At 42.9% G+C, this 23645-nt stretch overlaps 1 protein-coding gene and 1 long non-coding RNA gene across 16 annotated transcripts in view; one reads left to right on the top strand and one right to left on the bottom strand.

The window, feature by feature from the left end:
* LOC138755330 (lethal(3)malignant brain tumor-like protein 4) overlaps positions 1 to 18952 on the bottom strand; it is a 291580-nt gene extending 272628 nt beyond the window's left edge. For 4 of the 13 annotated variants that reach the window (XR_011352201.1, XM_069921117.1, XM_069921115.1 and 1 more), the window contains exons 1-2: positions 18665 to 18941; positions 16543 to 16692 (exon numbers count right to left, since the gene is read on the bottom strand). Coding sequence is in view for 11 of the 13 variants with exons in the window: in XM_069921117.1 (XP_069777218.1) it covers positions 16543 to 16692; positions 18665 to 18911 (397 nt within the window). In the remaining 2 variants the exon portion in view is untranslated. The other 9 variants (XR_011352200.1, XM_069921113.1, XM_069921114.1 and 6 more) reach the window with 8 other exon arrangements.
* Positions 17730 to 23645, top strand: part of LOC138755333 (uncharacterized) — a 71090-nt gene continuing 65174 nt past the window's right edge. Inside the window, exons 1-2 of one of the 3 annotated variants that reach the window (XR_011352206.1) lie at positions 17730 to 18902; positions 22638 to 22826. This is a non-coding gene — a long non-coding RNA (uncharacterized lncRNA). Of the gene's footprint in view, positions 18903 to 21575; positions 21959 to 22637; positions 22827 to 23645 lie in introns of those variants that run through there. The other 2 variants (XR_011352207.1, XR_011352208.1) reach the window with 2 other exon arrangements.

Here is a 23645-nt window from a genome sequence, read left to right as displayed (position 1 = left end):
AAAAGGAACAGTCCTAGTAAAAACCAGGACTGCCAGGCTAGGAAACCGATTCTTCCTGCAGGCGGTGAGTCTGTTGAATAATCTTAGAAACCCGTAAATGAGTTTCTGCTCACTGTTCCGGAGATGCGCTGCTTCGCCGGGTTGTTTACGTATTTCCACAATCAGATTACAATAAACTTGAACAAACTCCATCACCATCCTCAGAGTCACCATCGAAAACTGTGTAGTCTGCAACAAGTTCATTGTTTCTGACTCCTAATGTTTTCAGAAGTTGTGTGGAACATTTGTCTTGATGCAGCTCTAAAAGCACTTAACAAAAAGCTTAACATGATCAAGTACAATACAACTGAAGTGATCTAAACAATTACTAATTCCAGAATCTATTTCAGTTTTATCAGACCATGCAGTGGCCACTGAGCGCAGTGCTTACAGTGTGTTGTGGTGGTACACCAGCAGCCTACTGCAGGGGGCGACCTCTGTACCTGCAGCAGAACACAGGAGGACAGGGCAACACCTGGCTGGCTGTCAATCACCCACGAGGATATAAGCTGGGTCCGGCCCTTTTGGAGTCAGTTTCAGATCTTGTACCAGTATTCTCACACCAAGTATGGTGAAGGTTGAAGTTGAATAAAGCCTGTAGAACAGACTTTATGTTTTGTGAGTTTGCTTCTGTTCGATAGCACACCACAATTTATTCAACTTAAAATAAAACAGCTATGGAGAAGCTCCTAAGCGCTGGGAACCTCGAAATTGACCCAAGCCACCCGGAAGTGCAAGCACGCTTTGCGATCTAGAAACACACGATCAAAGCAATCATCAAGGCTCACACCAATGACCTCCTGGACTCCGACTGGAAAAGGCTCATTTTACTCCGATCGAAGCTGGGCCCCCGAGCCTTCCAGGCTCTCAAAGACTGCACCAGGTACTCAGAAGCGATGCACACCCTTGAGGCCATGTACAAGCCTCCCACGAATGTGGTCTTTGCAAGGGACCTCCTAAGTATCCGTGCCCAGCTGCCCAGGCAGACGGCCTGGGAGCCCTGTCTGTGTTAGCCGGACCTTGTCAGGTTGAACCCAGGGTTCAAAGGGAGGTTGAGAGACTGATCAGAGATGCCTACGTCTGGGGGCTATGTTCGAGGGCCGTCAGGAAGAAACTGCTGGAGAATACTATCTACTCCCTGGCCAAAATAGTGGTGATAGTCCGAACCCTGGAGGCATCATCCCTGCACATCGAAGCCTTCAACTCCAGGCTGACCTAGATGGTCAGCACAGTTGGCTACTGTGGCTACAGACCAGATTGGGGATGAAAATATTGTTGCTGCGGGCACCCAGCACCTAAGTAAGTAATGTGGATCCCAGAGTGGGTCTGATCGTCGATCACGCCAAAACTGCCCGGCCAGAAACCAATACTGTTCAAGATGTGGCAAGAAAGGCCACTTTGCCAAAGTATGTCTCTCAAAGCCTGCCAGCAGCCCTCTACGACCTACCCCCCTCCCGCTCGATCCCCGCCATGTGCGATTGCTGGGCGACGCCATTGCCTTTGCAGCTACTTCCGGCTTCCCCAGGCTCCGCAGACCAATTTCTGGCCTCGCCCGCAATGATCACCACGTGCTCACCATGCATCCGGATCAGCCCTCGCCCTCGCCAGCGGCGCCGCACAAAGACTACTGCAATGTCACTTCCAGTCCACGGAATGACATCACTTCTGCCGCACGTGATGATGTCACCCTTGCCGACGGCCGACAGCATGACATCACTTCCCTCGCATCCGGGGAAGGTCAGCCTTGCCTCGTACTCCCACGTGGTGCCGCCATCTTGGGCCGGTCAGACACAGGTGCCAATGCAACCCGGGCCCTCCCAGGCCTACAGCAAAGACAGGCATAGACCAGGCCGCCCTCCCGACACACCCCAGGCATCCGGAAGCCGCCAATCACTGCCCACCACACCCCACGCCTTCAGGGAGCACCACCGGTCGACACTCACCTCTCACGACACCCGCCGAGGATGCCACCAGCCACGACTCAACTCCACCGCCGGGGAATGACAACTTGAACCCCAAGATGGTCCTAGCAGCCATCCTGGCCAGGGACATCCCCCATACCTTCGGGCACTCCATGATGGACATCAAAATCAACAGTGCCTAATCAACAGTGGCAGCACCAAGAGCTTTATTCACCCGAGCGTGCCCCACTCCCTAAAGCTCAGAATCACCCCACCACCTTCTCTATTGCCTTCAGCACCCGAGACTGGACTATTAATACCCTCAGGCACTGTTCAGCCGATCTGACTGTGCGGTGGGAGAGGGTTAAGGCTCCTGGTCGTGCCCAAACTCTGTGCCCCAGTCCTCCTGGGCTGAGACTTTCAATGCTACCTGCAAAGCATCACCCTTGCCTTTGGGGGGGCCCCTACCCCCACTCACTCCACAGCGCCGGCCAACCTGCAGCCTCTCAACGCCGCGCATCACTCCTCCCGCCCTCTTCTCACACCTTACATGAATGCAAGCTGATAGCCGCCAGAAGTAGGTGCTATTGCGCCGCGGACAGGGACTTCATCAGGGCAGAGGTGTGGTGGCTTCTGGCAGAAGGTGTCATAGAGCCCAGCAACAGCCCATGGAGAGCCCAAGTCCTGGTGGTCAAAGGGGACAGCAAGCCAAGGATGGTCATGGATTACAGCCAGACCATCAACCGGTTCACCCAGCAGGATGCCTACCCCTTTCCAAGGATAGCCGACATGGTCAATGTGATACCCCACTATCGGGTCTCCTCCATGAGGTGTGCTGTTTTGGCAGCCAATATCTACGCACTAGTGGGTTAGGGCAAATCCAGATGAGATGGTTTCAAACGGTCCAGTATAAATGACTCTTCCTTGCCCCCAATGTCAAGAGTGAATGTGGAAGTGTTTCAGTGCAGCACCTTGTATGGACCCTCATAAGGTCACTGAAGGGGAATCCTGTACACACCCCTTCACACGAATACATACTCAAAGGAAGACATGTATGGGGGGCAGTTGCATGGCAGCTGACCATGTCACGGGGGTGGTGCAATGGAGCCCAGTTTGTCACTCAACCTCTCAAGGACAATGGCCAAGTCATTGTCCTATCTGGTTGCTGGTGGGATGAATTGGCCAGGGACTGCAGTGGTCTCTCCTTTGACTAGTTCAGCAGAAGAGGCTCTGAGGTCATCCTTGGACACTGTGCATATCCCCAGGAGAATCCAGGGAAGTTCGTCCACCCAGTTGGGCTTTAAAGTGTGCCATCAGGTGGTGATGGAAACACTCACCTAGCCCATTGTCTTGGGGGTGGTAAGCCATGGTACAATGCAGCTGGGTGCCCAGGAGTTCAGAGAATTCTGTCCACAAGACGGTGGTGAACTGCACCCCCTAATCAGGAGTAATGTTTGCTGGAACACCAAAATGGGAGACCCAGTTCTCGAGGAAAGTTCTGGTGCACATTTCCATGGAGGCATCTAGAATGGGTATAGCCTCTGGCCAACAAGTGAACATATCCATCACTGTAAGTAGGTAGCGTGACCCCCGGAAGTCTGGCAACTATGTTGAGAAGGACATGCTGGAACCTGCGGGTCAAGGCATCGAAATGCTGGAGTTGGTGCTTGGTGTGCCACTGGACCTTGGCAGCCTGGCAGTCTGTACAGGTTTTTGTCCACTCCGTTACCTGTTTGCATAGGCTGTGCCAAACAAACCTTGTAGACCCTCATCGCACCATTGTGCGGATGAAGGGGTGTGACAAACACGTCTGTTAGGCAGGGACCAGCGGTCGGGGTTGGCCCATGGAGACATCGCAGAGGAGAGTAGTGACATTGGCATCGAGTGGGAGCTCTTGGAGCTGCAGCTCCTTAATTGCAGTTCTGAAACTGAGTGTCTTGTTGTGCATGAGCCAGATCATGGTAGTCGATGCCCTGCCACACTGGCCTGGAGAGTGTGTTGGTGTTAACATTGTGTTTTCCTGATAGATGCCAGACAGCAGTGGTGAATTCAGAGATGTAGGAAAAGTGCCTCTGCTGTCAGGCAGACCACAGGTCCGTGGACTTTGAGAAGACAAAAGTAAACTGCTTATGACCCGTGTAGATAGTGAATGGATGCCCTTTGAGAAAGTAGCAGAAATGGCGAATGGCCAGGTAGAGAGCGTGCAGTTCCCTGTCAAATGCGCTGTATTTCAGTTTGGGCAGCCATAGGTTGTGTGTGACTGAAAAAGCCGAGGGGTCTCCATGAATCGTCAACGAACTGTTCCACGACAGCGGCCACTTGTTGTTTGGACATGTCCACTATGAGGGCCATCGGTACATCCATTCATGGGTGGACTAGCACTGTAAGGGCCAGGGCCTCGTTGGTCTGTTCAAAAGCATTGTGAGCTTCATCTGTCCATGCAAGCTCCTTCGACAAGCCCGACATTAGCGAAGAGAGGATGCATAATCTTGGCTGCAGCGGGAATGAATCTGTTGTAAAATTTTACCATGCCAACGAACTCTTGCAGGCTCTTCAGTGTCATCGGCCTGCCAAATCTTTATATGGTGTCCACTTTGTCAGCTAAAGGGTTGGTGCCTTCTTTGGTTTTCTTGTGGCCTAGAAAGTCTATTTCTGTGATGGCAAACTGGCAACTATCCAGGTTAATGGTGATTCCGAACTGTGCGAGGCAAGTGAACAGCTGCCGCATATGTGTCACCGTGCTCCTCGGTAAATGAAAATGCAAGTCTCTGCTGGAATGTCTGTGCCACATTTTTTTTTAAATGAAACAGCATGTGAAGGAACTCGAACAGGCCAAACAGGGTGATGATAGCCGTCTTTTGGACATCATCTGGGTGCACAGAGATCTTGAGATATCCCTGGATTAAATCGACTTTAGGGAAAAGCTTTGCGTCATTGAGATTCACTGCAAAATCCTGGATATGGGGAATTGGGTAGCTGTATGGCGTCATTGCGTCATTAAGGCATCCTTAATCGCCACAAGGTCTCCAGCTGCCATTGGGCTTTGGCACCAAATGGTGTGGTAAAGGCCCATGGGCTATTGAAACAGTGGATGATGCCGAGCTCCTCCACATGTCCAAGCTCTTCCTTGGCGAGGTTGAATTTGTCCGGTGCCAGGTGGCGGGCCCGTGAATGCAATGGTGGGCCAGTATAGCGATGTGATGTTGGACGCCATGTTTCGGTATAGCTGCCATGAACTGGGGTCACAAAATAGAGGGAATAATCAGCAAGGAGGTGCCTTTACTGGTCGTGTTGAGTTTTCACAGAACCAAGCAAGGTGGACAGCTCATTGGACATGCCGAGCGGCACAGTGTGGGAAGTCTCAGCATGGACTAGTCGTCTGCCCTGGAGGTCAACTAGTAGGGACTGTGCCCGCAGGAAATCCGCACCCAGCAGAAGTTTGTCCACTGAAGCCAGCATGAAGGACCATTGGAAGGTGGTGTTGCCAAAATGTACAGGAATTCACCTTTTTCCAAAGGTTCTGATGGCGGTGTTATTGGCAGCACGCCAAGATAGTTCATGGGATCTCGTGCACATCTCAAGCGCCAGGGTGTATGACACTCATCTCCGCCCCCATGTCCACGAGAAACCTGAAACCTGAGATCCTGTCCCAGACATGGAGAAGGCTGTTCGATCCGCCAGCCGCCACAAGCACTAATGGCAGCTGGCCCCGTCTTTTCCTGGGAACGAATATGACTGGCAGTACCAGCATTCGGATGCACCCCAACATTGGTGATAGAAACACTATTTGTGATCAGACCTTTCTGTTTTCTGGCAGGGAAGGGCCTGCTTACGTGGTGGACTGGGTCTGGGTGTTGTCCTTGTTGGTGGCCGTGTAACGTGGCTGACTGAGTCTATGGCCTTATACTTGGAACGGTAGAGAACGTCCACTAGTGCCGCAACCTTGCGCAGGTCACTGAAGTCCGTGTCGGCCAACAGGAGTCTGTCTTTGGGCGTCTGCTTGAGGAACGCTGCTCGAACATGAGGCATTGTGCCCTTCTGCCATTGTGAATATCTCATCCATGAGGGCAGAGGGGTCCTATTGCCTAGGCCATCCAAGTGCAGGAGCCTGGTGGCCCTCTCGCGTTGTGAGAGGCCGTATGTGCTAGTGAGGTGGTTTTTTTTTAAAGAGCCATATATTTACCTTCCTCTGGCGTTGCCTGGATGAGGTTGTCGACTCGTGAAACAGCTTCCTGATTGAGTGAGCTGACGACGTAGAAGTATCTCGTCAAATAGGTTATCTGTTTGATCTGGAATTGGGCCTCTGCTTGGGCAAACCAAGTGCGGGGACTGTTTGTCCAGAACATTGGCAGCTTCAACGTAACAGCACCTACAGCTGCTGGTTCCATTCTTTCACTTTTCAGGATGTGGAGAATTATCGGGGTCACCAATGTAGCACATTGTGAGTGAGCGCAGCACAAGGACTCAGGCAACAGGCTGAGTGCTTGGTGGTCACAACTGCTTTATTTAAATTCCGCATTGCAGCCTTTAAGCCCAACTCTCATCCCACCCCCAATATCCCAACACTTGTGCCATGATGATGCAAACTGACCCTTCTGGTCTGGAAGGGACAGTCCTGTGACGCCATCCTTTCCGTGGCTGCCCTTTGACTGTGCATGATAAGCAGGCCCAGATCACCACTGCAAACGTGCATCGCACAACAATTATCGAGAAGGGAAATAGTACGTTGGCATTTATTGCAAGAGGATTAGAGATTCAGGAAAAAATATTACTACAATTATAATGGACACTTTGAAACAGGACCTGTAATATTGTGCACATCTGAACTATCCAAGGTTATAAATGCGATAAAAAATAGTGCAATGGCTCCTGGGTTGGTGAAAGAAGGGTAGAACAGGGAGGTGACCAAACTCTGAGTTGAGATGGATGAGAGGGGATTACATTTAAAATTTTTCTTTTCTTTTAAAATTATTTTTATTGAGTTGTATCAGAAAAACAAACAAAAAAGCAGTAAAATCAATTGCAAAGAAACCTTTGCAGATTTACAAATAGTAACATACAGTACAGTAGCAATATTACTTAACTCTAAATCAATAAATAGTAATACATACAATATTACAAGAGCCAAGTAAAAAAAAATTCAAACCCACAGCATTTAAGGTCAAAATTCATATTGTATGCAGTGCTAATCCAAACAAGCACGCCCAATGACATTCATCATCGCACCCGATTAGTCAAATTCTGGCAGTTAGCTATAAAATGGGCCCCAATTCTCATCAAAAGACGCTCCAGTCTCAGTCTCTAAGTTTGGAATTCCCAAATACTCCGAGTATTTTAAAAAAAACAATGGCTGCTTAATATCCTATTATTTAATAAAGAGTTTGACCTTTTTTTTAAAAAAAGAGAACCAAATCCAATTTTTCTTTGATGTCAACTCAACCTCAGATGTTTCATGTTTAGTGGTCTGGGATACTATGAAAGCCTACCTACGTGCCCAAATTATTTCTTCTTCCGCCAATAAAAACAAAAGGGCGAAAGAAGAAAGATTAGATTTGATTAATCAGATTAAGCAAATTGACTTAAACCTTACCCAAAAAGAACTGAACTAAAATTCTAAATTTGACCTTCTTTCTGTGCACCCAATTGAACAACGGATTTTAAGAATTAAAGGCCAATTTTATATTCATGGAGAGAAGTCTGGTAAACAGTTGGCTAACCAATTGAAAGCCAAGTTGACTAATCATCTGCCTGATGGTACTACAACTACCAATCAATCCAAAATAAATAATATTTTTCAAGATTTCTAAACTAATTTATATTCCTTGGATTTAATAACGAGCACAATTTAATAAATGATTTTTTAAACCATTTAAATATACCGATAATTTCTCAGGAAAATAAAGAAAGTCTAGAAGCTCCAATTTCACAATAATTGCATAAAGCAGTATTTTCAATCAAGTAAAGCTGAATGGCTATCCAGTTGAGTTTACAAAACTTTTTATAGTCTCATATTTAAACATGGTATTAAACAACTCTTTCTGAGAAGGAAAATTACCTCCTTTTAATAAGGTAGCAATTTTGGTGATCTTGGAAAAAAAGGGCAAAGAGTCAAAGGATTGTGCAACTTACAGACTGATCTCTTTACTAAATGTGGATGTTAAGATTTTATCTGAAATTCTCAATTCTCCGTATTGATTGGAGAATGTCTTACCATGTAGAATAAACTCAGATCAAAAAGGTTTCATTAAAAGTACATTTTGAATTTTTAAATAAATTTTATTTACAACATGGAAGAAGTAAATTCCAGCTATTTAAACCCATGCTACCCAATTACACCCAATCAATCTACATTTTGTAGGGTGAAAGGAAACCAGAGCACCAGGGTAAAACCCCATGCAGACATGGGGAGAAAGTACAAACTCCTTAAAGACGCGCCAGATTCAAACCAGAGTTATTGGTGCTATAATAGCTATAATAGCATTGCGCTACACTAACTATGCACCAAAATGTAGGATTCTAAACATACCTTTTGTTTTTAAAAAAAGGGGTCTGACAAAGTATGTACAGTGATGAGGTTTTCCCTTCGAGGTGTATCCATCAACTGGGATTAATGTTAAAATTGCAGTTTAGCCATTCATGACAGTCAAGAATTCTACCCCCCCCCCCATCAAAAAAATTCAGGTTTTTAGAAAGTTAGACACCAAATATAACAATTCAGAATCAAAATTTATTGTCATGAATACATCACGAAATTTGTTTTATGGCAGCATCACAGTGCAAACATTTATAGAAACCACTTTACAAATAAAAATAGTGCAAATAAAAGAAAAAATAATGCAGTTGTCTGTGGTTCATTATTCATTCAGTAATATGATGGCAAAGGGGAAGAAGTTGCTTTCTGCTGCTGAGTGCTCATCTTCAGGCTCCTGTAGCTTTTCTTCACCCCCCCCCCCCCACCCCCAATGGTAGCAGAGTGAAGAGGGCATGGCCTTGGTGGTGGTGGTCTTGGAGGATAGAGACTACATTCTTAAGACATTGCCTCTTGAAGATGTCGTCAGTGGAGTGAAGATGGTGCCCATGATGTCACAGACCAAGATAATAACATTTTGGAGTTTTTTTTTGCCTTGAGCATTGACACCTCTGTATGAAACAGCGATGCAACCACCCAGAATGCCCTCCACAGCTCACCTGTAGAGTTTGAGTCTTCAGTGACATACCAAATCTCCTCAAACACCTCAAAGTATAGCCACTGGCATGCCTTCTTCGTGAGTGCATCAACAGAGGCTCCAGGACAGTCCCTTGGAGTTGTTGTCACCCAGGAATTTGAAATTCTTGACCCTCTCACTGCTGACCCCTCATTGAGGACTGGTTCTCATGTTTACCTGCTCTACACTATACACTCATGACTGTGTGCCAGGAACAATTCAAATGCTATTCTTCCTGAAGTCCATAATCATCTCCTTGGTTTTGCTAATATTGAGTGCAAGGTTGCTATTGTGACACCACTCAATGAGCTGATCTATCTCCCTCCTGTACACTTTCTCAATGCAGTCTTTGATTCTGCTAACCGCTGTGGTGTTATTAGCAAATTTGTAGAAAGCATTTCAATTGTGCCTGGTCACAGAGACATGGGTGTATAGTGAGTAGAGCAAGTAAACACGAGAACCAGTCCTCATTGAGGGGTCAGCAGTAGAGAGGGTCAAGAACTTCAAATTCCTGGTATATAGTAGAGCAGGTAAACATGCATCCTTGAAGTACATCTGTGTTGATCGTTAGTGAGGAGGAGACATTGTTTCCAATTGGTACTGACTGTTGTCTTCTGATGAGGAAGTCAAGGATTCAGTTGCAGAAGTCCAGGATTTGGAGCTTGTTGACCAGCACTGAGGGAATGATGGTGTTGAAACCTGAGCTGTAGTCGATGAAGAGCAGCTGTATGTATGAGTTGCTGTTTTCTAGGTGATCCAGAGCTGAGTGGAGCATCAGTGATATTGCATCTGCTGTGGAGCAATTGTGAAGCAATTGTAATAGTAGGCAAATTGCAGTGGGGTCCAGTCCCTTACTTGCGTACGTGTTAATTCTGTCCATGACCAACCTCTCAAAGCATTTCATCATATTTTTTGCAAGTGCTACTGGGTGATAGTCATTGAGGCAGTATATGCAAGTGCTACTAGGTGATAGTCATTGTTAAATGTCCTTCAACACTCCAACTAGTTGGTTGGCACAGATGTTCAGTACCTGGTCAGGTAAACTATCAGGGTATGATGCCTTGAGAGGGTTCACTTATATGAATTATATTCTGGCATTGGCCTCAGACAGATATTACAGGGTCCTCAGCCTTTGCAGAGATTCTCAGAGGCACTTTTGAGTGGGCATAGAAGGTGTTCAGCCCATCACATAATGAAGCATCACAGCCATCTATAGTCTTGACCTCTGCTTTGTTGGATGTAATGATCTGCAATTCCAGCATCGTTTGCCTATATTGGTCTCTAGGTTCCTCCAGAATTGCTTCTTTTTTGCTGAGCTAGTCTTCCACAGGTCTTACCTGGAGCTCTTGTAGAGATCTGGATGGATCACTGGCCTTAAATGCCCTTGATCTCACCCTCAGCAGGTTGGGAATCTTCTGATTCATCCTAAGCATCTGGTTGTGTAACTCCCAGTATGTGTGTGTGGCATACACTAGTCCACACAGGTCCTGATGAAGTCAGTGATGCATGTTGCACATTCAGATCCAAGAATGCAGATTCAAATCAATTCTGCAGGTACTCCTCTGCCTTCCTCAACCATACTTTCACTGTCTTCACCAATGTTGCTTAAGTCCTTAGTCTCCACTTGTATGCCAGGAGCAGAAGTATAGCCAGATGATCAGACTTGCCAAAGAGCAGTTGTGGGATGGCTCCGTAGACATTATTCATGGCAGTGCAGCAGTGGTTGAACGTGTTGGCTCCTCAGGTCTCGCAGGGGACATGATGGTAAATAGTTTGAGAGACTTATTCAGCTTGGCTTGATTAAAGTCCCTACAATGAATAGGAATGCATCAGGGTGTGCTGTCTCTAGGTTATTAACCACAATACTCAGACCCTCCAGTCTGATGTTAGCTTGAGATGGAATATGCACTGTGATGAGGATGATGGCTGGGAACTCCCTGGGCAAATAGAAAGGGCAGCACTTGATCACCAGATGTTCCAGATCGGGGGAACAGGACTGGGGCATAACCATCACATGTGTGCACTACGATGAAATGATGATGACAACAACTCAAGACACCTCCTCCCCTGGTTTTTTTCCTGGTGCTATGTCCGGTCCATGGGCTGTAGTATCATGTCCAGAATTCTCTTGTTCAGCCATGTTTCTGTGAAACCCAAGCTCAAATCCCACCATTGGAACTGCCAAGGGCAGCAGTAATAATATCAAACGACAGAGCAGGTACAAAGAGCTAAAAAGTTTACTCACTTCTATTTTCCATCAGAAATTAGCAAGATAGAAGGAGGCAATATTGGTTCGGGACATTAGCAGATTGGAGTCTGTGGAAGGGAGATCTAATGCAGATGTCAACTTGAAACACTGACTGCCTCTTTCCCTCCACAGATACTGACTCCCTCTTTCCCTCCACCCTCAGTGGAAAAAGCCTACTTGCATTTACTTTATGTACAACCCCCCCCCCCCCCCCCCCCCATAATTTGTATACCTCTATCAAATCTCCCCTCTTTCTTCTACATTCCAGGGAATAAAATCCTAACCTGTTTAACCTTTCCCTACAACTCAGTTCCTACCCTACCTCCTTGTGAAGCCACTTTCAGGGAATTATGTACCTGTATTCCCAGATCCCTCTGTTCTGCCACACTCTTCAGTGTCCTACCATTTACTATTTATGTCCTACCTTGGTTTGTCCTTCCAAAATGCAACACCTCACACATGTCTGCATTAAATTACATCTGCAATTTTTCTAGCTGATCCAGATCTTTCTGCAAGCTTTGAAACCTTCCTCATTGTCCAACAACAAAGGTTCCAGCACCAATCCACAAGGCACACCACTATTCACAGTCCTCCAGTATGAGAGGCAATCATCAATTACCACTCTCTGGCTTCTCCTGTATAGCTAGTGTCAAATCCAGTTGACTACCTCACCATGAATACCAAGCATCTAAACCTTCATGAGTAAATTTCACCCACCACCCCCAATGTAGAACTTTGTCAAAGGTCTTCCTAAGTCGATGTAGACAACATCCACAGCCTTTCCTTCAATGTTCCTGGTAACCTCCTTGTACACAAATGTACACAATTTATTAAACATGACTTACCACGCACAAAGCCATCCCTAATCAATCCTTGGCTTTCCAAATACTCGTATATCCAATTTCTTAGGACACCTTCCAATAATATATCTACAAAATATCATCAGGCTCACTGATGCAAGGACAATTTCTAAATTAACATTATCAGATTTACTCGCACTCTTTACTTCAACATTAGCATTCTTACACCGTCTTTAAATATTTTAATTTGTGATAATTTCAGCAAACTCTTGATTCAAGGCATTTGAGTCATTATGAGAAAAAGTCCTTTGGCTCATTGAGTTTGTGCTGACCATCAAGTCTTCAGTTACACTAATCCCATTTCACTTGCCCCACATTCCCATCGATGCCTTAGATTTTACCATTTACCAACATATTTGCTGAAATTTACAATGACCAACTATCAACCCATTCATCAATGGAACATAATAGGAAACCAAAGAACGTGCAAAACATTACACAAACAGCACTGGATATCATGATGAACTTGGGCTACTGGAGCAATGAGGAAAGGTATCACAAATTGGCTAGGATCAGTTTTCAAAGATACCCCAAAATGTACAAGAACTGGACAAAAAGGTTTTTCATTTCTCGGTCTAGCACACCAAAATAATGTTGCTTTGGAAATGAAGAAGGGTTTTAGATGCTGTTTCAGCAATTATGTGTTGATGTGCTGACATCAGCACATGCATTTGCAACAGAAAGAAGGATTTTAAAGATTAAGTAAGGTTTATTCTCTTACAAAAATCATCCAACAATAATATATTTTACTGATCATTCATAAGATGCAGGTGTTTTCTTATAATCCGGGCAACTCAAAAATCAGTGCCTTACACCTGTATAATCTTTAAGACAAATTCAAATAAAACCATACTGGCCAAGCACACAATTTCTATTATAATAGAAAAATTATTGCAAATTGAGAATGAATACTGACCATTGAGAAAATGTAGCAAAATTTCAAATTGTATTTTTAATAAAGTGTTTGTTTTGGAAAGCAAAGCAGTATTTACTAAAAACATGTACACCATCCAGCTATGAAAATATATTGCTATTCCTTCTTTAACACCAACTCAAAATCCTAAAACTTACTAAATAACAATAATGCAGGAATTCTTTAGTTCAAGACTGTAGCACACCACCATCATTATGGACAATGAATAGAATCCTCATCCTTTGGGGAAAAAAAAGGAGATATTAAATTCCAATAGTTGAAGGATCAGGAAAAAAAAACCCAATTCAGGTAAAATACAAGTTACAGAAAAAAATCTGATTCATCAACTAAATGGAGAACATGATATCATATGAAACAGTTTCTTTCTTACAAGGAGTCATTGATTTTATGATCATTCTGCATTTCCTGATTTAGTTCAGATTATCAAAAACTATGTTATGCAGACCAAGACACTTCCTCAGAGAGGGGCAGAAAAGTGAAATCAAACAAACTGAAAAGAGAATCCAGTGACTTTGCATCAGAACTGAGCTTCTTTTTCCTATTCCCTGAATTATGTCACCAAATTCTTCTGATGAACCAATGGTAAGTGAACTGATTTCAACCAAGACAAGCGTATTGTCTTGGTTGTCCTGCAAGTAAAGATGAAAAAGCTATGCCGATCTCAGTCTTAATCACAAAGAAATTAATTCAGCTTCCACATGTATGCACATTAATTAGATGAAGGAATCAAGATCTACTAAGACTTACTAAGCATTAAACACAGTCTGCGGGAGGAACTTAGGCTCGTCAAGTAGCAATGTAGAAAAAAATGGTCAATGTTTCAAGCCGAACCCTATAGAAGACTCTAGCTATGTAAAAGTCAGTACAGAGGATAGGATAGGAGAGGTGCCCTGATGGTAGGTTTTTCTACCTATGACAATGAGGAAAGACATGAGAAGGCAACAAGTAGAACCAAAAGTCAGGAATGGGAGAAAAAGTTTTCAATAAATAATAAAGCAGCAATTAGTAAACAATAAGTTGCAAATTTCAAGTCCCCAGAAATGAGAGGCATTTTAAAATAGAGGATATATTGCTCATCTTCAATCAATGCAATTATTTTCAATGTACACCGACTTCATTGTTGATGCCCACAATAACAATTAATGAGAAAAAAAGCTGGAGGTTCTTTCAGGTCTTACACCAGCATAATCACATTGATACTTAGCTTCAATCTGTACAAGTAGACAGAGATAAGAATCATTTTTTCAGATAAATATTTTGCTTGATTAGCAACATACCACAGCATCCCAAAACCACAGAAATAAATTAATGAGAAATTATTACAAAGTTTAATTTATTTGCATACAACTTAGTTTAAGAATTTTACATTTGATGTTAATTATTTTGTTTTTAAAACCTATTTATTTTGAAAACAAAGCTTGAAAGAAAAATATACTATTTCATGATCTATGAGTGGTAACTGGAAAACTTGTAAAAAGAATTGTTCGTCTTCTAATTCCTGAGAAATGATCTTAGAACAATTTTCTCTGATGTTATTCCTCTTCAATTTAGGAAAAGTATGCATTGTCAGCTATGATAATATTACTTTTTAGAAAAGCATTCCATCCACAGCATTGTGTGGTGATGCTTACAGAAAAAAAGGAAAAAGACCCACGATTCAAGACTGAATTGCATCAACAAGTCAAATTACCTTTCTATATCGTTCATACCATGCTCGTACGGTAAAGACGAGATAGTGTTTCTCCAGGACCACGGAGCACATTTACATAAATACAAGTTATAAGTTAAACATATTGAAATATTAAGACCTCTACAGTAACAAGTCTGGTACACTATCTACATATGTTCTAGGAATTCAGGAGCCTGATGGCTTGGTGGGGGATGGGGAGGGGGGGAAACTGTTGCCCAATCTGAAGGTAACAACTTGAGTGTCTTGGTAACTCCTACCAGACGGAGGAAGGGAGAACAGTTTAAATCAGGGGTGTGTGGAGTCCTTCACAATGTTTATTGCCTTTTGCCTGTATCGAGTGTTGTAGATGTTCTTCATGGTAGAAAGAGAGCATCCAATAATCTTTTCTGCTGACCACTATCCTCTGCAGAGTCTTGCAGTCTGAGGAGGTACAGCTTCCAAACCAGGCGGTGTTTCAGTTGCACAGGATGCTCTCAGTACATCCTCTACAAAATGTAGTGAAGATGGAGAGTGGGAGATGAACTTTTCTCAGCCTTTGCAGGAACTCGATACTACTGTGCTTTCTTGGCTATGGAGCTGGTGTTAAGGGATGAGGTGAGATTCTCCAAGTGCACTCCAAGGAATTCCAAGGAACATTTTTGTTGCATCTACCACCTCTCAAATAAAATCTTAGCTAATGTAAATCAGAAGTTCTTATCAGTTTATTGCATTTGGTTATTGATACCACTATGGAAATGTTTTATACACTTCATTTTGGCTTGGCCTCTGCCACTTAAAACGAGAGCAAGTTTTTCCAATTTTCATGGAAGAAAAATGTTTACCCATTGGCATTGTTACCAAGTACACCACATAGTAGGCCAAAACTAGTGGACAAAATGTGTAATTATTCAATTGATCACATTCCACATAATATGATATCATTATGCAGATTTTTAAACACAATTTATAAAACTAGAAACACATTGAACAGGGGATACAATCCAAAGTGTGGGTATCTTGCTACATGCAAAGCATATTAAAGAATGTAAAAGAAAAATGGTATCAATAAAGTCTCAAACAATAGCACAAAAAAATTACATGATTTAATCATTGCAATCAAAGGAAAAAGAACTAGCTAAAGTATCACAAGAACTGCCCTACTCTTGTTCAAAGTAGTGTATTGTGATTTTTATATGTTCAAATGAAAATAGGGTGTTGGTTTAACTTTATTATTTTCAATGTAGCAACCTAGTTTTTGTAATCAAAGCTTTGGAATGAGACAGGAACCCTCAATCAGTCTGCCATGTCTGGATTCCTCCCCTTTTCCTTATCAGAGAATTATACAAATTGAAAGCTCTGAATTTGTATTGATATTAATTGATGTCCCCCCCCCCCAAAAAAAAACCCTTCTATAGTGGGCTATATCCACATTTACCAATTGTTAATGAGTTTGGAAAGCATTTTTTTTTAATTATTAGCTCACAAGGGACAAATTGTTTTGTACAGTGCCATTACTCAAAAATTTAAATTGTTGATTCATATTATGAACTTTCAATAAATTATTGAAGAGTAGAGATGTATAACAATTCAAAACCTATTAATTGATGGGTTCCAAATAAAAATACAGCATTAGCATTTAAAACTCTGAAGAACTGAACAATGCATAAACTGATAAATTCTGCCCACCTGTCAGATTGAGGGGTTGCTGGCTACCTTCTGTCATCTTTTCTGTAGCAATGGCATTTGGTCTAACTAGAAGATTTCCATCAGCAGCCCTATTTCCCTCCAGTGTTGCACCAGTATTCATTCTACTTTCCTCTGAGAGTGAGTGATTCACTGTAATAAAGAACCAAATGAAGACATTTCTGTTCAGAGAAAGATACAAAATAAGTGTAAACATTGTTCATTTTCTTCAAAGAACACCAACATTTTTTCTTCCTGATCCTGATTTATACACATTTAATCGGAAAGTTACATTTTTTATGAATGAAGCCATTTCAGAAACAAGTGCACATCTGGTGAATGCAGTCACTATACTGTCAATCATTATTAGCAAATTCCACCAATGTTATAACTGAAAATCTGATGAAAGAACTGACAATGCACCATTTTTGGAACGAAAAGGCATGTCCCATCAACCAAAAGTCGTATTTCACTTCATTGAGTGTGATAAGAATGTAAAATACTTCATTTCAAAACATCCACTTCATAATATGCAAAAACTGTTCCTTTCTCAAAGGCCTGATAAGTGTTAGTTACTATTTTATGTCTTTTATTATTGCATTTCAACTGATTATAATATTGATTTTCATAGGAGAACTAAACAATTCGACTTTTTAAGCCAAGTTCAACATTCCTCACAAGGCTTTGCCAAACCTCACGGAGTTTCCCATTAGTCATGACTGTCAGACTGATTGAAAACAAAGAACTCACTTCGGTGAATTTAATATTTTTTACATGACAGTGCGGGGTCACGCCATGAATTGTGCGCGAAGGTTCGCTCGGCCCAACGCTGTCCTCCGACTTTGACCGCTCAGTGATGAAAAAGATCATCTCCAAACAGTGACTTAAATAGTAATTGGTTGTTTGTGGGGGGGGGGGGGGGGGGTCGATTTGCATTTTACTATTTTTCCCCTTCGGGTCAGGTTGATTTAAATCAATGGCATGGCCATCAAATAAATGTATTAGCGGCTGAACAGTCTGATTTTTTAAGTCCTTCCCTGGATCGAGAGAGGAAAAAACACTAAACAACTTCAACTTCGATCTACATTTATAAAATCGCTTCCGTTTCTGTATCCAGCAAACTGCGGAGAAAGAGAAACAGAAAATAAATGATAAGTTCACATTTTCCAACCAATAGCTTAATCCTGACATTCGGTGGATTGAAGTGCAGCAACATCTTTCATGGAAACGTACAAAATTGTCGTTGAACGAGGCGGATTGCATGCTCCAAGGGAAAAGTGCATTGGGTGAGGAACAAACAGCATTAGTTGAGGGAAAAGATGTTTTTTTGAGTGCGTTAAATAACTGCTGACAGGGCTGAGTAATTAAATACCTCCAACAATTTCAAAGTCCAGTGAACGCGCGGCAGCAGGCAGCTCTGGCTCCCACCGCGCAACGAAACGGTGAGCAGTCATTTCGCTCCCATTGGCAGGAAAAATAAAGCACTGTCTCGATTGACTTTTAATAATGACCTGATTTCCACAAACACAAAAAGATTTCCAAAGAAAACATTTGCGGAACAGGAATATTTATCAAAATGGCGGAGCGAAGTGCCCAACGATATTCAGTGCTCTAATATTATTAGACGACGCTCGGCAAATAACTGGAGAATTGCAGAAAAACTGGAACTTCGATTGGCAGAGATTTGCAAAGTCGCATTTGCAAATCTCTCGGGTGGCAATCGCGGTTTATTCTGAAAACGGGCGACTTTTTCGAGCGGGTGCGTCGGAAATCCAACGCGAAGTGTTATGGAGGAATGTTGGTTTTACAAAGAGCTCAGATCCCCAAAAGAAAACAAGCGGAATAAAAACAACTGCACCTCCCCAAAACGTGATTTTTGTTCCCCCCCCCCCCCCCTTCTGCTCCCAGGTTAAATTGTTGAAGTAGTTTGAATTGAAAAGCAGCCGACAGTAATTCCGCAGTGAACGTCATTAAAACTAAAGAAGATCTGTCAGTCAGTGCATCTGGAAGAGGAAAACTGTCCACAAAGTGTGAAACAAAGTCTGCTACATTCTTTAAGTCAAACGCCCAGATCACGCCGGAAGCATCAGGAAAGAAAAATAAATCTCACGCTGGATTTCCTTACCGGTGCAAGCTGGAACACTAGGCCGTTTTTTTCTCAGCGGGGCGGGCAGCCCGAGGGCGCAGGCGCAGAGTGCGCGCATCGCTCGAGCCAGCCCAGCCACGATTCCACCTGACCCGGAGCGAGCGGGGTCTGGAAGGGTTTGGCCGCACCGGGAAAGGGCGACGAGTGAAGGTGCGTGAACTGGCCAGGAGCTGAGGAAAAGGAGCCGAGCCTGAGAGTTCGGGAATGAAAAGGAGAGGTGATTCATCTGGGACTCGGCAGAGGAGCGAGAAATGGGAGCAGAGGTGGAATGCACCTGGGACCGGGGGAGGAAAAGGAGACCACAAGTTCTCTCACCTGATGGCAGTGCGGGGGGGATTGATTTTTTTTAAGTCCGAAGATGCGGGGAGTTTGCCTGTTATTGGGGGAGAGGAGAAATAATAACGACCATCCGGATTGAGGAAAAAGTCTTCAGTTCTTTAACTCAGTCCCAGACGAATCCTCGCAACTTTGCATTTTTTTTAATTTAAATTTTTTATTTTTCACACCATAAATCACAATAGCCATGATATACACTTTTTCTTTTTCACACATTTACAGTGACTTTTTCTCCCCACCCCCTCCTCCCAAGCCAACCCCCCCCCCTCATCCATTTTAGGTATACAATCTAGGTTGCATTAATTCAGTCAGACAATGTTGTCATTCAACAAAAATACACCAGAAATTCTACAGAGTCCATTCTTTTCTTTCCTTCTCCTTCCATCAACTTAGGTAAACTTTGCATTCTTCATGCTCCTTTCGACTTCAGGTGTATCCCCTTTCCTCAGTCCCAGGTAAATCGAGGGAATTCGAGGCAAAGATGTGGAATACGTACCTGAAGGAAATCAATGATCATAATGCCAGATGGATCAACTATTCCAATAGTGTGACTGCAAGAGTAAAGACAACTCTAAATATTCTATCATGAATTGGGTGGGGGGTAAAATACAGGATTCTGTTGACACTGTGGTTAAGTGAAAAAACACACAAATGCTGGAGCAACTCAGCAGGTCAAACACACGAGTAGATCTCGATTGAAAACTTGGCACTGTGAGGATGTGTTAAAGTGGACCTTTGGTTTGAAAATAAGCATGAATACAGCTGCACAAATAAATGTTAATCACTTTACAAAGCATGAGAACTCCTTTACAGCAAGAAGTACTACTCCCACAATCAGCTGGTATTGCTCCCAAGAGAAACTGCCTCATGGCTTACAAACCTTCATACCCATAGGTTTTTAATTTTTAAAATTTAAATTAAATTTAGACATACGGGATGATAGCAGGCCATTTTGGTCCATGCTACCCAATTAACCTCCATCCCCAGTCTATTTCAATTGGTGGGTGGAAACTGGAGTGTCCAGGGAAAACCCACATAGACATGGGGAGAAAATACAAACTTTCAGACAGTGCAGGTTTTGAATCCTGGTCTCAATTGCTGGGGCTGTAAAAGCATTGCACTAACTGCTACGCCAACCAAATCAGGTGGTTCTTACCAGCTCCAGCTGATAGCAAGAAAGAACGGAATACAGCAAGCTTGTTTTCCGGTCAGCATTTTAAAGCTTGTATTCTCAGAAGTAGGGTGGCTTGCAGGAGATAAATACTGGTTAAGAGAATGGACAAAGACAAGGTGATATATTATTGGGGCAAAATGAATTAAAAATATAGCAAAGCATTTTCAAATGGTTAGAGTTTGAAAGGTGGTCAAATAACCTGGGTGTCGCTGCACATTATGCATTGAACATTAACAGATGAATGCCAAACAATTAGAAAGGCAGGAGTGCCTTGACTTTTACTCCAAGAGAATGAGTACATAAGAAGAGGTTTCATAATCCACTAATGAAGATATTTGATGAGAGTACTCTAGAAATGTCTGGACTTCCAATGTAAATAATAATTTTCTTGTGATAGAGCAAAGATTCACTGGATTGATTCTTGGATCGTTGGGTTTAATGCACAAGGACAGGTTAAATCGAATGTCCCTATAGTCTTAAGAGTAAGAAGTGACTTCATCAAAATATACAAAATATTTACAGGGCTACACAGAAGACATGTAAGCATAATGTTATTCAAGGTAGATGAAAAATATTTTTTTGTTACCCAGAGCGAAGTAATGGAATTCTCTACTCAAGCGGAGTGAGAGGCTTGACAGAAATTAAAAGATATTTAGATATTAAGCAGTGAGTTCAGTTAAATGTGGCATAGTGGTGCCTCTTCTCAGTTCTGGTGACCAGGGTACAATGCTGACTTCCATTGGTGTCTTTGTGAAATTTGCACTTTCTTCCTGTAACCAGGAGAGTTTCCTCTAGATGCTTTGTTTTCTCTTGTGTCTTGTGGTAATTGGTCACTGTAACTAGTGTGTAGAATCTGAGAGCAGATGATGGCAATAGAAAAGAATTAAATGAAAGGATTAAATAAAGAGCCAGTTTCGATGTTGTAAGATCCTATGATCTTCGAGGCACTATTATACAAGATTAATCATGATCTCTGTTATTATTTACATTGGAAGTCCAGACATTTCTAGAGTACTCTCATCTAAGAAGCCAGATGCTATACTCCTTTGTTTAATTATTTTAGTGTTTTCCAGCTCTCGATCTACAATCTAAATGTGTCATTGAATAAGAAAACTACAGTTCCATCATCCCACTGAATCTGCAGCTGATCTGTTCACTTTCAAAACGTTTAATTCAACAAATTCTAACAAGCTAAGTTGGTTTATTCAGCAAATCAATATTTCCAAGAAAGACGGTTTCTTAAAATGAGATGAAAATATTTATTTATTTAAACATATTGCATGAATTCATAATATTGTCTTGTAAAGATAAAGTAATAGACATTACGTTAACTTCTTTTATCATGAGATCATGATCTCATCTTTTTTATGTTGAGAAAATTGAACCTGCTATAGATTTTTTTTACAAGTATTACGAAGGAAAAATAAAAATATAAAATTAGGTAGATCAGAAAATTGGAATATAATTTTCAACAGAGGATTGTGTACACATAGCACATTCACACAAAGCAAGAAATGTCATTTCCTTCAAAATGAAATTCTAAATTTCTGTCTAGAAACCTAGAAAAGAAACTTGGGAGATGCAATGCTCGGTGGAACATGGTGAAGGGATTCTCATGGATAACTGTTTCCACATTTTGTATCCTGAATTTTTTGTTTTGTCAGTCTCTTTGACTTACTGTAACTCTATACCCTGTAGATACACAGGACACTGCTGTTGCTGGAATCTGAAGCCAAATACAATCTGCAGGAGGAACTCAGCAGGTTAGCCTGCTGAGTTATTACACTCTATACTTTATTATTGTTCTATCTACTATACTTAAGTAGGAGTTGACTTGCCTGGATAGCACACAAAACAGTTTTTCACTGCATTTCTGTGCACATGAAAATAAATAATTTGATTCAATTATCAATTCTCTCTTGAGTGACACAGTGCCACAGTATTGTTGCTACCCTGCAGCTCCAGTGACCTGAAGTCAATCTTATTCTTGGTTGCCATTTGTGTGGGGTTTATCGTGTTGTCCCTGTCATCACGTGGGGTTCCCAGGTGCTTCATTTCCAACCCTTGTGTAAATGTGTGGCAGGAGAATGTTAAGGAGGGGCGATTGATGGGAGAAGTAATGTAGGATTAGCCTAGATTATAAACTGATGGATAGACATCAGAGTTTCAGTGTGCTGAATCACCTGTTTCCATGTTTTATGATTCTCTCACACGACCCAGGATCTATACATCACATGCAAGGCCAGCATTTATTGCCTTTTCTATTGTTCTCAAACAGATGGTAGTGTGGCGGCTCACCCATAAGGAAATCTAACTGGCTCGGGAAGTCTTGGGCAGTGTGATGACATCACTTTCGGCTATGCGTGACGCGGGGTGGCTGGGAGCCTGGGTTTTAAAAAGTGCATGTCTAACAGTAAACTGTTGTTTCCCATTTGAACTCAGCTCGACTACGATTCTTCATTTCACATTGCAGCATAGCGGCTACATTAGTGACCCCAAAGGGCCCAAATAGCTTTTAGACCCAAAATGGACAACTCAGCAGTTTCCCTCAAACTGTCTGTGTTCTGGACAAATCAACCAGAAGTGTGGTTTGGACAAGCTGACGGACAATTCCACGTTCATCAAATAGCGGTAGGTGCCACTAAATACTACTATGTGGTAAGTGCCCTTGACCAAGAAATGGCAGGTCGAGTAGTCGACCTCCTCTGTTATCCACCTTGCTCTTAAAGACCTACTTCTCTGCACATACAGTTTCTCCCGACACAAGCGACCTGCGCGGTTCCTGCATATGGATGGCTTAGGTGACTGCGCCCCTTTGGAGCTAATGACTGAAATATTGGCACTGGCAGATGGGCATAAACCTTGCTTGCTCTTTGAGCAAATATATTTAGAGCAGATGCCAGAGGATATCTGCCTCATGTTGGCTGCTGAAGACTTTGTAGACCTCCATGCGGTAGCTGTCCATGCAGATGTGCTGTGTTGCGCGAAGCAGCAGGGTGGGTGCCCCACTGAAATTAATGCATCACGCTCAAAGGCCCAGGCTCCAAGCACACCAGCGGCGAGGACGCATACAACTACTAATAAAGAAGTCACCGAGACAGACTCTTGGTGTTTTTATCACCAACAATGGAGTTCTGGATTGTGCTGTTGCCAACCACCATGTGCATTTCCGGGAAATGCCAGGGCCAGTAATCGCTAATGGCTATGGCGGCTGGCTACAGTAGCAGCCTGCTTTACATATGGGATGAGCTCTCTGGATGCAAATTTCTGGTCGACACAGGAGCTGAAATTAGTGTCCTTCCCCCAATCGGCTATGATACCAGGAGTGCAGGTGCAGTTCTCAGGGCAGTTAACAAAAGTACAATCCACATGTACGATACACGAACCATACCCTTGCAGTTTGGCAGCAACAAATTCTGGAGGTTCACACTGGCTGCAATCTCTCAGCCG

The sequence above is a fragment of the Narcine bancroftii genome, chromosome 2 (genome assembly GCF_036971445.1).
Source record: "Narcine bancroftii isolate sNarBan1 chromosome 2, sNarBan1.hap1, whole genome shotgun sequence".
NCBI lineage: Eukaryota > Metazoa > Chordata > Chondrichthyes > Torpediniformes > Narcinidae > Narcine > Narcine bancroftii.
Note: the sequence above shows the minus strand (reverse complement) of the source record. Positions and strands in the feature narration are given on the sequence as shown.